The sequence below is a fragment of the Peromyscus maniculatus genome, chromosome 10, assembly GCF_049852395.1.
Source record: "Peromyscus maniculatus bairdii isolate BWxNUB_F1_BW_parent chromosome 10, HU_Pman_BW_mat_3.1, whole genome shotgun sequence".
Classification (NCBI taxonomy): domain Eukaryota; kingdom Metazoa; phylum Chordata; class Mammalia; order Rodentia; family Cricetidae; genus Peromyscus; species Peromyscus maniculatus.
This window is the reverse complement of record NC_134861.1, coordinates 38,618,342-38,633,687: the sequence shown is the minus strand read 5'-3', so window position 1 is coordinate 38,633,687 and position 15,346 is coordinate 38,618,342. Positions and strand designations below refer to the sequence as shown.

Sequence of the window (15,346 nt, the reverse complement as noted above, 5' to 3'; positions counted from 1 at the left end):
GATAACCTAGCCCCGCTGCGGGAAGAGAGTGTCTGGCGCTAGATTTGGGGAGGGGAGGGGGTCCAGGGGAGGTGGGCCTGTTAGGTGGGGGTTAGGGTCGGCCGGGATCTTGGGACCGAGGGGGGCGGGGGCTGCTGAGCTGCGCAGGAGCGGGCTGCAGGGGCCTGGCGCGCCCCTCACACTCGCGCTGCTGCGGTCGCCCAGCGCTCTCTGTCAGGCTCGAAGCTGTCCCCGCGACCCAGCTGCCCGTCCGGCTGCCGGCTCCGATCCGTGGCGCAGATGGCTGTGCGCGGCGCCAGCACCTTGACGCCCTTCTCCATCCAGGCGATCCTCAATAAGAAAGAGGAGCGCGGCGTGCTGGCTGCGCCCGAGGGGCGCGCTGCACCCCGGGGCACAGAAGTGGCGGTGGCTGCGGCGCCCGCCGTCTGCTGCTGGCGGCTCTTTGGGGATACCGACGCGGGTGCACTGGGGGGCGCCGAGGACTCTCGGCTGGCGTCTCCCACCCGAACCAGAACAGCTGTGGGGCAGACCGCGGAAAGCCCCGGAGGTTGGGACTCGGATTCAGCTCTGAGTGAGGAGAACGAGGGCAGGAGGCGCTGCGAGGACGTTCCGGGAGCCAGTGGAGCCGGCCGCACCAGGGTGACCCTGGGCCTGGACCAGCCTATCTGCGAGATGCATGCCGCCAAGGACTTGGAGGAGGAAGCCCCGGTCCGCAGCGACAGCGAGATGTCAGCCAGCGTCTCAGGTCAGCTGCGGGGGGTTTCTCCGGAAGGAGGGCTGGGCTGAGGGGGTGGGTTAAGAGGTCAAGAACTCCAAGGCGGGGTGGGCCTACTGTGGGAACACTGTGCCCTGTTGGACTTAGTTCTGGCCAAGTCTCCAAGTTCTGCACGTTGGTGCTCACTGCTGCAAGTCTTAAGCAACCGAGCTTCTTGGAGTCGGGCGTCTTGGTACCATGTGCCCCTACAACCTGCACTAAGAGCTTTGAGTTCATCTGCAGTGCCTCCGCTGCATCCATTAAAAAATCTCGAAACTTAGCAAAAGGGGACTAGAGACCTAAGGCAGGCCGTAGCTTTTTCCCTGGCCCAGCCGAGCTAATGACTTCAGGTCCTGTCACAGCCTAAGAATAACGAGTCTTTGGAAAGGGCCGGTTTAAATTCCCTCACCGCTGGACTGATAGAGCAGCCTTCGGCTGAGCATGTAGGAGCTAAACAAAACCAAACAAGCAGTTACCTGAAGGAGGAAGATGGTGGAGAGTGTAAGCCAGGTCGTCCAGGAGGCACTGGGAGTCAAGCCTGTTGATCCGCTAGCGGGTGCATTTCTTGATCGAAAGCCCCGCAGCTGGCCTCTATTGGGTGTACTCTGCTGTTAGGCCTCACAGAGGCTCAAAGCGGGTCACATCTCTGACCTCTCCGCTGGTGCGCTGCAGGGAGCCCAGAAGAGGCTGGAAAAGGGGGTTCAGATGAGGGAGAGACCAGGGTCCTCACTACCCACTCCTTGCTTTATTTTCTTGCAAAGACGAGGGAGGTAAGTGGACCCCAGGCCTTGATGCTGGACCCTGTCGCCATACCCCTGACAGCAATTCTGGGCTTATGGAATGAAGACTCTATATACCTATGACCTCAAGATCTGCGCCCCCCCCCCCATCTTCCTCTTCCGTGTAGCCAACGGATATGTTTGAGTGAGTGTGCAGAGGTGTTCGGCCTGGAGCTGAGAAACAGAAATGTAATGTAGAATGCCAAGATTCAGAACTGAGTGCAAAACAGCTTGTGGATACTCTCAGGCGAAGTATCCTACATTACTGCAGGGAATCTGGGGCCCGGAAAACTCGGGGAGAACTGTTCCCCTACCGCTTGGCATGCACCAAAAGGGATACAGATTTAAAAAGCGAAAGGGACAGAGTTCTGAAGCAGAACCCTCTGGAACTTCCCCTCCCCTTTCAGTAGGCTCAAAGCGGGTTTCCCTTTCCAGTCCTCCCTGAGAATCCACTGCGATTGAGACCTCTCTTCCCCTCTGCGAGTCTGACAGGTTCTTTTTTTTTTTTCTCCCTACCGGAATCCGCAGGCGACCACAGTCCAAGAGCTGAGGACGATGGTGTCAGCCCCGGAGGTGCACGCGTGCCTGGCTTGTGCAGTGCACCGGGCAGCGGGGCTGGCGGCGGGCAGGCGGGCGGCATGGAGGAGGAGGAAGAGCCTGCAGCCCCCAAGCCTCGAAAGAAGCGCTCTAGGGCAGCCTTCTCGCACGCCCAGGTCTTCGAGTTGGAACGCCGATTTAACCATCAGCGCTACCTGTCCGGACCGGAGCGCGCAGACCTAGCGGCTTCCCTGAAGCTCACCGAGACGCAGGTCAAAATCTGGTTTCAGAACCGTCGCTACAAGACCAAACGCAGGCAGATGGCCGCAGACCTACTCGCCTCGGCGCCCGCCGCCAAGAAAGTGGCCGTAAAGGTGCTGGTGCGTGACGACCAAAGACAGTATCTGCCGGGAGAGGTGTTGAGGCCCCCCTCTCTTCTGCCACTGCAGCCCTCCTACTACTACCCTTACTACTGCCTCCCGGGCTGGGCGCTGTCCACCTGCGCGGCCGCTGCTGGTACCCAGTGAACCGCTTGGGGCGAGGCAGCAAATGGTTCCTGCGCCCCAGTTTGCACCGCCGCGGACAGGTGTAGAGACTGTACTCTGTGCGAGCGAGCTCTTCTGGGGGGGTGGAGGGGTTCTCAGGTGGAGAATGAAATCCTGCCGGAGCTCCCCTACCCAGGGTGACCTGGCAGCGGAACTGAGACTGCCCAGAGAGGGGGCTTTATTCTGATTTGAACAGATGCGCCTTTTGACCCCTGGCACTCTGCACACCCGTCACCTATCTGCAAGCCTCGGGACGCTATTTATGATCAGCACAACGTTGGATGTGGATTGTGTCTGCCTAGGGATGGTGTTTGCCCACAGCAGAGAGGACTCCAGGAGACCCCATAGCCCGAATCCTCAAATCTCGGGTCGGCCAGGTGCTTCGTGCGCTAAGCCACATTAGTTCATGGTATCCATGTTACCGATCTGTACCTACGTCTCTTTAATTTTTGGAAATTACATTTGTGACAAAGGAGTGCAGAATCCTGACAGCTCCCGGCCAGGAGTTGATTTGAACCTCGAAGGGTTTGATTTTGGGGACCTCCACTCCACCCCTCGCGGGGTACCCTCCTGGACGCCGAATGTAAGAAAGGGAGCCTCTCCTCCGCGCGCGCTGGCCAGGGATACCCTATACTTTCCCTTTCTGTAAGATCAAGGCCACACCCAAAGGGAGAGTGCCTGGGACCCCCAGAGAGAGGCCCGCCTCCGGGAAAGCCCCCTTTCAGAAGCCTGTCTTTATTTCTTTCTACTTTTTCAAAGGAGGTTGAGACTCGTAGCACTTTTCGGTTGTTTGTATTCAAAGAACGATTATTTTTGTATTCAATGTGAATATCTCTGGCCTGTGTTTCCACAGCTTCCTCCACTTTTTCCCATCCCTCTGTTTCAACCCCCACACCCTCTGTGCCTTGCTTGTTTCTGAGACTATCTGTCTCATCAGCCTCGCAGCTTTTCGCCTCTTTAAGGGCACTGTGCACTCAACTAGAGATATCTTTAAAAGATTTGTGAATTTTGGAAGCTCTATTCGCTGTATTTTTTTTCTTTAATTTATAAACGTTTAGTTCAACATACCCTCCCGGGGCTTTGTTTTCTCTGAAATTCTCTTGGTGTTTGGGACAAGGCGTTGGAGGCGGGTGGGAGGCAACTGTTGGAGAATTTTTCACCTCACTTTTTTGTCTTGGAGAGAATACTCAGGTGCCTAATCCACTGTCCCCAGCAGCCTTGCTTAAACCTTCAGAACAACTTCAGGGGTGTGGAAGAATCCCACTGAATTTTAAAGCGGTTGTCTAAGACTCCTTGTTTTTTCAGCCCTAGGGCCTCAAATCTTAGAGGTGCCTGGGCTTATTGAACCCACAGACGATTTCCATCTAAAACTTGCAGATTCTTCTCCGCCTCCCTCCTCTCCGCTTTCGATTGATTTTGTCGGTGTTTCGAGGTGACTTGATCTTCTAAGAATGGGCTGGGAAAAACAAAAACAAAAAACTCAACTCGCTGAAATTCTAAATCTATTTGGGGAGAGTCAAGTGCCAATAATGTTCTTTCAGGGGAGGGTGTCCTGCTCCTTTTACTCTTACAGGTGCGAATTTTGTTCTATCTGAAACGTTTTCAAGCCCTTCTGCTCCCTCATGACCTGCAATCATTTGATCTGCACGGGAGCCCAGGTCCAGTGGAAGGTGAAATAGGCCACATGTAGGAGTACAGACAAACACCCCCGCTCCCCCGCCCCGCCATGCAAGACCCCCCAAATACCACAGATTCTTCCCAAGCTAAACGTTCACCTCACCTTTGCTGCCCGCTTGAGCTTCTTGCCTAGCTAACAAGGCAATAGTTAATGCCATAGTGCCATATCCCCAGCCCCTGGCCTGAACCACCAAAACCGAAGCGGAAGCCCAGGCTTGTTTCAACTCACCTGTAGTAGAAAGGCTGATTTGCCCGACTGTCATGCCTGGAAACCTTTCTCAGACTTCTGGCTTCCGGGCTTTGGAGTACTAAACGCCCAGGCAAGGAACGCCGCAACCGCCCCAGTCCCCGAGTCGGCCTAGGCCGAACTAGGCAACCGGCGCTTTCAGTCCAGCTTCCGCAAACAGCGAAAGACCTAAAACAAAGTCCCAAGGCTAAACTCATCTTAGTGTTCTCCTTACCCCAGTTGCCAGGTCTTTGGTTCTCGAGATCATCTTATTTCTATTTTTTTAAAAAAACACATTTTAAAATTCAGCGTTAATTTTATAATTTATCGTGATGTGATGCATTCTCCTTGAAGTTTGGAACTTCTCCGTAGTTGCTGGCATGTCCTCACTTCCTTTTTGCCCAAAGAATGTTACAATTCAGAGTGTTCTTGAAGGGGAGGGTGTTCTTCTGGGAACGGCTGTTGTTTGTCCTGCTTACTAAGGAGGCGGTTTATGTTCAATCCCGGCGGATTCAGGGACAGAGCTAGAGAGTCTTCAGTGAAGGAAAACGAAAAGATGTCCAAGGTTGCACTCTTGCGGCTTCCTCTTCCCTCGCAGACCCCATTTTCAGCGGGTGGGCGGTGTCCTTTTTTGCCTCTCTCATTCCTGGGCGTAGTCTGGGAAAGCTGCTCAGGGCTATCTGAAGCTGTCCCGGGAAAAATTATTCAAGTGAGTTCGATTTGATGAGTATTGGGGCAGCTACTGTCTTACGTGGTAAGAATACCGGGGATGTAACATAGCCTTTGGGTCCAACTCAGCCTACCAGGATTCCACACCGCAAATAAGACCCTGGACTCATGCTCTCCTGTTGGAAATACACAATATTACCATTTTCACTTATCTGCTTTTTTCCACAATCCACCCTTCTGTTCCCTTCTTTTCTTTTTCCTTCCTTTTTTTTTTTGTAAAATTAAAAACCTGCTCTCTTCACACACACACACACACACACACACACACACACACACACACACACACACACACACCTTGATCCTGGTCAAAGGCGTCTTGGTTTATATACTTCCCATTGGCTTTGCTGCCTGGGCCCCCTCTCCCAGAGCAGTCACAAATGTAGCCTGAGTCCAGGATCCTTTCCTGCTTCACCCTTTGACAAATTTGGCTGTTAGCTAACATAAAGCTGAGCTTGGGGGTATTAAGTTCTGACATTACACACACACACACACACACACACACACACACACACACACACATATGCAGGCACGTGCACACATACGCAGATGATTAAATCAAAGAGAAGGAAATAAGGTTAGAAATGGGTTTGAAGTGTGCTTTTACGTGCACTGAAATCAGTCTGGCTAGCAATAAATTTTTGGTGTGTGTATGTGTGTGTGTGTGTGTGTGTGTGTGTGAGAGAGAGAGAGAGAGAGAGAGAGAGAGAGAGAGAGAGAGAGAGAGAGACTTTTGCTTATCCCCCATTTCAACAGGTAGGTTTATGGGGCTATCAGATCTCCAGAAAAGGTCTTGGCTGAGTATTGATGGAGCTGGTGAAGTTGAGATTCTGTTCCATTTTCAAAAGATCAATGGCTTTCTGCACCAATGACTCCTCCATACAGCTCCCCAACACTGAGAAAGTAGGCAGATGATGGTGAATATGACTTCCTGAGAGACAGTTCAAAGATATCTCAAACACAATGTCCCAGTGCCTCTCAACAGCAGCCAGTGGTAATGCCAGTATCTGGAATCAGAATAAATGCTCGAGACAGGGCTGACTGGACAGTGGCATCTGGGGGCTTCCGGGGAGTGGGACATGCTTTGTAGTCTTGCTTACAGGAATTGCCCCTTGCTTTCTCTTAGAGAGAGGGGTCTCTGAATACCACCTCAAGCTGTGAATACTGCTTGGTAGAGAAAGTCCAAGGACCCCAGAGAGACAAGCCTCAGCTCAGGCCTGCAGACATCCCACCAGGCTAGGACCATAGTGTTTCTAAATTTCTAACCAACCATTGCCAGAGCTTAGAGTTCTGCAGGGTCCATGCTGGCAACACATGTCCTCAAGCCAAGTTTCTGTCTGTGTCTCAGTGCAAAACGTGGAATCTGGCAACTACCTACAAAGTCTGCAGAATTCAACTTGCTTGCACAAAGCTTCCAGCCTTGCTTCAGGAATCTAGGATGTAGGGAGAATCAGGGCACCGTCCTCAACCTGAAAAATGGCAGAGGAGCTCAAGGGTCCCAGAGGAGAACTAGGGGTATTCTGGCCAGCAGGGATCTTAAAAGAGAGTAGAGTATACCTGTTTTGGGACCCAGCTGCTACCAGCGGCCCTGGGATTTTATTCTAGGCAACCACTCAGCCTTGCCAACTTTCCTAACTGGGAATGGCACCGAGATGCATGGGAATGGCACCGAGATGCATGGGAATGGCACCGAGATGCATGGGAATGGCAAGAATCAGCAAGCACTCTAAAGAACTGAGTACCCAAAATACAAACCACTGCTTCCCAAGGAAGCACCAGCAGAGGATCCTAATCTGAATCCAGCCAAGATGACAACTCAGACAATATTCAACAATAATTAATAGTGATGATAACAATAACAATGGCAATTTAAAAACATTCTTTACCGCTGAGTATTACATGACAAGAAGCACTTCTAGTCTCTTTCTGCGGGGGGTGGGGGGTGGGGGAGGAGGTTAACAGGAGCTGCCTGTGTAGATAGGACGGCTGTCTGATGAGTAGGAGCTGAAGGGACTAGGAGGAAAGGTAGCTTTCCTGTCATCACAGGCTAATGAAAATTGGAGGCCCAGCCTTTCAGAATCCAGAGGCTGCAGAAAAAATGCATCTTGGCGTCCTGCTCTCTCCAGGTTGGAGCGGGAGAGTGAATCACGAAAGTGTAGATGCACTTTGAAAACCATTAAGGATCGTACAACTGGGTATGATTACTTTTGTATTGATGACATTGTTATTGACTCTGGATAAGCCGACTTGATTTCCTGCACCCTCAGGGGAGTCCAAGCATCCTGCGGCCTATGGAGCAAGGGTAGACTTGTTAGAAATTACAAATCCCCTGATCAATTTTTTGGTCTCCTAATATATATGTTTGAAAAATGAAGAGGGGACAAAAGGCCAGAGCAGGGAAGAAAAAAAATCTTTTTTTTATATATAAAACAAATAGTTATATCATCTAAGAAATTGTTTTTCCTCTCCTGTTGCACACACAGGGTTGGTCAAGTCATAAAAAAATACATGTATAAGACATGGGTTCCTGAGGCCCTGAAAGCAGGGGTGGTCCGTGTAGAGTACAAGTTTAAGTTGAATGATGAAAATTTTCTCAGACTTGTGGAGTGTATGCCTAACGCCGACCCTCCTGTGATGGAAATGCTAAAAGTCTAAATTTGGTATAATTCGAGAGCTGTCGGAGTTGGGGAATCGGCCGGCCGGCCGGCTGGATCCCGGAGTTAACCCGATTCCTTAATTGCACTTCTCTGTTCCCCCGCTGAGACATCCAGCTCAAAGGCCGCTCGCTATAGGGTAGCCAGGAGGGTGTGGGCAGTCAACCTTCCCTAGATTCTCGGGTTGAAGTTGGCTGATTGCTGGGTTCAACTGTTTTGTCCGAAGCTTAGGTGGATGAGTGTGCGTGCGTGGGAGCACAGCTGGCCCAAGACTCACGCTCGAGTTTCTCTGGGTCTCTCCGGCATGCTCGCCAGCTCTTCCTGGCAGGGCAGTGGCTGCGGGTCACCCTGGGCTATCCATTCGACTACCGATCTCAAAGTACGGTTATCTCAGCGCAGATTATGTGTTCTGCCAGGGCCAGAGATGGTGTTCTGGCTGGACGCTCTCCCGTGTTTAGTGAGGAACCAGCACGAAGAAACCTGTGCACACTTCTGGAGGCTTTCTGGTGAGTTCTTGACTCCTCCTCACTCCAGCAATGGGCTCGAGTCTTAGGACTTGGGCGCTCCCTCCACGGTGCCCGTGTGATAATGCTCCAGGTGGGAAACCGTGCACATCAAAAGTGGGAAGTGGTGGGGATGAGCCCAGTGCCACCCACAGCCCCCCCACACCCAGGTCACAGGTTGCCTGAGGTTCTGGAATCCACAGACCTAAAGGTAGCCTTGCCTACTAAGTGGGCGAATTTTACATAACTAACTTCTCTTCTTGGCGCATCTATTAAAAAATCAAAAACAAAAACAAAAAAACCCCTGCCCTTACTAGGCAGTTTCGGCTTTTATGGGAACATTGTTTCGTTTTTAAGGATTTTAGCCGCCTCTTCTATAGGCCTTCACAGGAAGGCCTTTATCCAGGCCATCTCTGTCCTCCCTCCCCCGCAGGAGTGGAAGGCCGTTTTGTAGAATTCCGCTTTTCCTAGAGGAAGTCATTTTTCCACTCACCACTTCAAGGAGGGAGGACTCGGGGCTATTTCGCCTCTGGAGCTTGCTGGACACCCAAGAGTCCCCATCCTCGGATAGAAAACGTATTAAGGGGGAACAAGGGCCTCGAGTGCGTTCTCCACGGTCCACCAGAAAGCAAGGGTGGGCGGCTCATTGTAAAATGAGAACCAATAAAACGGCTTACTTTAATAAGGTTATTAGCGTTTTTGAAAGGCTCCCCTTGTGTGCGTGAAGGCCTCCCTGAGAGTGGCTGTCGAGCTGTGCCGCTGGGATTTTTGCGCCCTGGCACCCACAAAAACCGCTTGGATGTTGGGCCTTCTCTTCAAAGGGCTTTGCCAAGCTGTAACCGCTGGGAGGCGCCCACAGGGCCAACACCCGGCCTCAGCATCCCGCATCTGTCTATTCTTGATATATGCAGCGGCAGAAGCGAGACTGTCCATCGCAGGCAAGTTATGAACCTATGTTCAGAGGTCATGGAGGACCCTGGGTAAGGAAGAAGTTCCACCTGCCTGGGCTTTGTTCTGTTCTGCTTTGCTAGTGGACAAGGTTCAAGAGAATTGATCAAGGACTTTAAAAAGCAAGTCTGGATTAAACCTCAGCTCAGGTCACCTCTTTCTGACAGCTGGAGGAGGCAACCCCGCTTAGGTCGCTTTGGTTGTGAGCATGGCCCTCATGGGCTGAATAGCTGTCACCTAGGTGTCCCTCTTGCTAGGTGAAGGTCCCAGACACTGCCCTTCTTTCCCCTTCCCATCTACTGAGTTGGCTCCCAGGGCTGTGAGACAGGATGATAAAGACACACCCATACAGAGACAAAGACAACAGAGATTAAGACATAGAGCTGAGCAGACTTTACCTAAATTCACGCCTCTTTCACAAAGAGGTCATCTTTGGGTCACCCCATACCAAACTTTGAATTTTTACATCTGTCCTGAGTAGATCACACCGTCCAGGTACTTATGTGAGCAGGAGAGTGGGTGAGTGACACTGGGTTCACAGATGGAGCTGGTGTTTCCTGGCCCTCTGAGTGAGGAGTCCCAGCTGGATACACTTGCACCTTAAGGCAGCTGTAGGGTCTACCACTGTGCCAGTCATTCTTAGGCATACAATAAGTTACTGGAAAGACTGGTAAGTAAAAGCTAGGATCCTCCAGCTTTCAAAAAAAAAAAAAAAAAAAAAAAAAAACACCAAAACAACAAAAACCTTTCCAACTCAGATGCTGACTGTGGGGAGCATCGAACAAAGCTGGAAAGAGGTTACAGAGCTGGTGAACGCTCTGGAGACATCTGTAGGCCTGCCTTGTGTTCTTCCATGGAGCTGGGCATGAATTCTGGGACAAAACCTCTGATCAGACCTCGGCTGGTCTTCGAGGTCAAGTTCTCCTTTGTCAGAACGCTGGATGCTCCCTGACTGCCTCAAATGAGGACATACTTGCACGTATTAAGTGTACATTTAACGCCTCCCCCCCACACACACACAACTAGCTAAAGGCTGAAAAATTAGTGCTCTGAGAATATACTCTCCATTTTTGCACCACATAGAAAATGAGCTAGCTGGGCGGTGGGGGCACATGCCTTTAATCCCAGCACTCCCAAGGCAGAGGCAGGTGGATCTCTGAGTTTGAGACCAGGCTGGCCTACAGAGTGAGTTCCAGAACAGCTAGGGCTACTCAGAGAAAGCTTGTCTTGAAAAACAAAAACAACACAACACAACAAACAAAAACACAAAAAACATGAACTAAATTTCAAAACTGGATAGATGCAATAGGGTTGAATGAGCCACTTCAGAGACCCAACTGGGATGGGTGGAGACACCCTTGGCTACAGAGCAGTGGCTTGGCAGGATTATCCTTAAAGAATACGAATGTCAGCATCTTGCAGAGTACTTTTACCTAGACGTCCTAGTTGGTGAGAGCACAGCTAATATCCCAGTGCGGTAGAGATTTAGCCTAAATATCTGAGGGGTTAGTTACTTTCTAGCAACTTCTCTTGTTCTGTGGATTTCCAGGGCAGTGACTAAGCACTCACATGTGAAATGGAAGACTCACTCTGCAGAATCTTCCATAGTTCAGAAATGGATACTCTGTGATACCTTCTTAACAGGCAGCGTTGGTTCTGTGAGAGGTCACAGAGAGTCAGGCCAGCTATCTTCTTAATGCTACAAGAGGGAGGGCAGCAATGCTGTCGCCCTGAAACTTCCACAGGCACAGTGACTTTCAGAAAGCCTTCTCTCCTAGCAAGCCCTGTTCTGCTGAAAAGAAATAACTCTGCTCAACAAAGATGGGATGGTCACTGAACCATATGCTTCTGGAGCAGTTGGCGTCGCTAAATGCTTGCAGACTCTCTGATAAATTTGCAAAGTTAAACAAGGATATGTGCCATTTAAAATTATTTTATGAGCAGGACAAAATGGACAGGGAGCAGTAAGTGACTGACACACAGCCCAAACAGTAAGATCATTCAGCCTTCATCAGAAACCTTCAAAGCAGCAAGTTCCCTACACCCTTGATAGTCACATCTGTGATTTAAAAATAAATTTTTATACGCACACACACACACACACACACACACACACACACACACACACACACTATTTTTGTGGTAAGAACAGTTGCTCCAGATCCTTGCTTCTATCACTAGGATTGAATATATACATTCGTAGTAAATAAAAATAAATTCAACAGAGGACAAAGACGCTTACTCAATAGTATATTTGCACCAGGCTCTGGTTAGTGTGTGAGGGTGGTTGTGTATGTGTGCTCCTTGAGCACACCTAAGAGTCCCTATGTATAGCTCAGATGGGCTTAGAACTCTGAATCTCCCTGGCTCCATCTCTTCAGTTCTGGGATTATGAGATTACAGTCATGTGTCAAAGAGGTCCTTTGTTTTTAATGAAACAAACCTTTGCTGTAAAATTGAATTGTTCTGTCCTTTCTCATTCTTTCCTCACCCGTTCATATAGTTGTTTAGATGCCTATGAATATTTGCTGAACTCCTTATCTGTGCCAGGGATAAGGAAGAGGAAAATCCTTTGCCTGAAAACTTTACCATTAAGCTGGACACATCGAGGACACTGCTAAAAGGAAAAGAAGCTACCTGGTGGGTTGACAGAGAGCAGGGTGCATTACTACAGGGGAGGTCAAACACAAAGATACTGAGCTTTCCCCTCACTCCCCAAACCAATAATTGGTCTTTGCTGGGGCTCAGCTCCTGTCCTCCTGCATCGCTGAACATGAAAGCCACCTCCCCAATACCCCTCCCTTTTCTCAACTCACTTATGCAGAGGCAGTTTCTGGTGATGCTAGGTTCCTACTTGAACTATTAGACTTCAGAGTACTCATGGCTGGCCAGAGGACTATCTACACTCATCTTAGCTCCCCAGCATACAGCTTCTGGGATGGCGATACCATTTGTGGTAAGAGATTAAAACAAACAATGAAACAAACAGGCAGAGAGAGCCAGGAGCTGCGTGAGTGTCTGTGCTTTTCATGCGCTGTGCTGAGTGCCAGCTTTTGGTTCATTAGCTCAATTCTCACAGTCTGAGAGGTGACTTTGCTAACTGGTAGGAAGGAGGAAAGGCATGTTGACCCAAGCTGTGCATGTCTCAAAATGGGAGCACAGAGGCTTTGGGGGTGAGGTCAAGCTTGGCTCTTCTCAGCCTTGTGGTTCTGGTGCATTCTCCAGTTTCTGGCTCTGTCATCTATGGAACAAGTGAGACACACAGTTTTCCTTGAAAATGAAAGGAGGTAGCATCCTTTAGACTTGGTGCTTGGCACAGATCAAACTCTTTAAAGGTTATTAGGACCTTAAGGTTGGACTCAGCCTTTCTGGATTCCTGCCTCATTCCCATTCCCCCTTTTCTTCTCACCTGAGAAGGAGGGGGAGACTGTTTCTCTAGCTCATCACTCAGGGGGCACAGAGGACAGTAAATTACATTTTGCATTAGGGCTCAGAGACTGTAATCTGACTGAAAAGGATGCATTTGATCCTTGCCCCACATGCTGCACTACACTTGGCAGTGGGGTTGGTACCTATAGATGACATCCTGGATCCTAGTAGGCTGGCAGCTGGGATTTAGTGCTTCTGGTCCTGTCTGAACTGATGGGGGTGCAGGGCAGATATAGACCGAACAGTTGCTCTCAGTTTCATCTCTTCTGTTTTTCAGAGATTCTGGTCACTCAGGTCCTGGGTGGCAAGTTTCTCAATGACAGCCGTTCAACCCTAACCCCAGGTTCCCACATAAACACCTGTTCCCTTATCCTCTATCATTTTATCCCTAATGCAGAGCAGGAAAGTCCAGTCAGGGAAAGAGGGTCTCATAGATCCCTAGGACATACCTGACTTCACTTAGTCCTCATAAGAATTCCATGAAGTGGGTGGGGATTATCCTTTTATAGACTGGTTAGCAAGGTTCAGGAGAGTCAAGTGACTTGGGCAGGGTCACACAGTTTGGAAGTGGTTGTAAGGAACTGTGCAGAGGGCCTTGGGACGTCAAAGCCTCCAGCTCCACTCCTACATCTAGGGTGGGGACTTGGCCGTTGTGAGAGGAAGAGTGACTCCTAAGGGGGTGGGGGAGGAGGTATTAATTCTTTGGGCAGTTTCCTATTAAGAAAACACCCAACTGTGGCTGCCTCCTTCCCAGGGCTGCTGCTCTGCCTCCTGAAGGCGAGGCATGTATATTTGTAGTTTGATTCCACCCGTCAAGGCTAATTTCTCCCTACAACTTAATGGACTCGGCTTGACGTGCATAATGATTCCTAATCACGAACATTATTTTCGCTAGCGAGGAGACATGTTCCAGTTGTTGTGACAGATCGCATTTCAGCCATAATGACGGAAAATTACCATTTCTAATTCTCCGGTTTTTGACACCTAAATCCACAGACCATATGTGGCAGGGGGAACTCTGGGCCTGGCGGTCCTCCGTGCTCTCCCAAAGCCTAGAGGTCTGCAGTCCGGAGCTGTGTCCGGAGAGGTGGAGAGGGTGAGACTAGCTGAGTATAAGCTCCCCTTTGCAGGCTTCTCAGACTTCCTGGCCTCTCTCAAGAGCAAGGCCCCTTACCTCCAAAGCATAGCTCCAGCTCAGAGGCCTCAGAATCTGATGCACCCTGGGGATCCATTTAATTGAGGAAGAGTCACAGTTGCTGAGAGAGGGCAGCTTCTGCAGGATCCCACCTTAGTCATGAGTACCTGTTGCTCTGAATGATTTCTACAGGTCCAAGAGGTGTCCTTCAGCCAGGGAAAGGGAGACCAAGAGCACTCCTTCATTTGAAAGTCTCAGAACCATTCTTGAGGCAAATCCTTTCGAGGGTCCTAACAACCTACCTGGGTTAAACTGCAAAGGGCAAAATTGAAACTCAGAATGGCCACGCAGTCGCACAGCCGTGTTCCAGGTGGAGTGAAGCGCGAATGCTCCTTTTTAAAGCGTTTCTAGGTGACCTCTGGCTTTCAAGAGCTGACATCAGCCAGGTGTAATTATTGCCACTTTGGGTGTGAGGAAGCTGAGGCTATTTGGAGGAAAGACAAATCAAAGACTGATTGAGGTCTCCTCAACTCTTGCCCACTTAAGAAACCTGGGGACCAGGGACCCTCAGTATCTAGTTTGTGGGAAGTGTCTTTCTTTCGCTACCTTCTCACTTCTTTCAGGCTCACATCTGGAGAAGGCCCTAGCGCTGCCCACCGCTGGTTAAAATGTCTCAGACTAAATGTCCCAATAGTAACGATTTATTTCTTAAGGCGTGAGAAGGACCGCTGACGGAATGGCTATCAGCTCACAGTTCACTGACACTGATCACAGATCGTCAGGTACTCCCTCTGTAAAACGGGTCTAAAACGCACCTATGAAGGCAGTTAACAAATCTACAGGCCTTCAGTCAGGGTAATAAGGGGACCCCTGTCTTCACCAACACTCTCAAGAGGTGAGGGGAAGCGCTGATGCACGGTGGTGAGGGCCCACGCGTGGAAGCTATAGATGTCAAGGGATGAGACCCAGAGAAGCCAGAGAAGCAGAGAAGTGTCGCCTCTTGGAGGGACGGTGGAATTGAACAGGTCCTTAGGGGTAATGCAGAACTCTGAGCTGGGTGAAGTAGGGGAAGGGTGATCAGACCCAGGTTTTTCCTCCCTGGTGTGCCCCGTTTTTTTGCGGATGCGCCAAGTTTGACATTCCTTTCCTAGCGAAGAAGCAGTGACTCAGGAGGTCAATGGCACCAGACACCGAGTACATAAAGAGCTGGAGAGTGAAGATCTGCAGAGGTCGGAAACCCAGCTGGGGGCTCCCCGCTCCGGCTCTCCGGCTCTCCGTTTGGCCGCCACCCATGAGTTCCTTCTGCCCCGCCCCCTAGACCTCACCACAAGGGACGTTTCTTCCTGCCTGCCGGCTCTACATACCATCATCCCACAGACTTAGTAGTTGTTTCTAAATGACTTCTTGGAACTCCTGGAAGGGGGAAGGGTAGG

At 50.3% G+C, this 15,346-nt stretch overlaps 1 protein-coding gene across 1 annotated transcript; it reads left to right on the top strand.

Moving 5' to 3' along the window:
* The first annotated feature begins 205 nt into the window (after positions 1 to 205).
* Nkx3-2 (NK3 homeobox 2) lies at positions 206 to 3,593 on the top strand. The gene is made up of 2 exons (XM_006992253.4): positions 206 to 745; positions 2,062 to 3,593. The coding sequence occupies exons 1-2, from the start codon at positions 280 to 282 to the stop codon at positions 2,595 to 2,597; spliced, it is 1,002 nt and encodes a 333-aa protein (XP_006992315.1). The 5' UTR covers positions 206 to 279; the 3' UTR covers positions 2,598 to 3,593.
* The last annotated feature ends 11,753 nt before the right edge of the window (positions 3,594 to 15,346 follow it).

Coding starts and splice junctions, on each gene's coding strand:
- Nkx3-2 (XM_006992253.4), top strand. CDS start 280: ATGGCTGTGCGCGGCGCCAGCACCTTGACGCCCTTCTCCATCCAGGCG. Junction 746..2,061: donor GATGTCAGCCAGCGTCTCAG/GTCAGCTGCGGG, acceptor CGGAATCCGCAG/GCGACCACAGTCCAAGAGCT.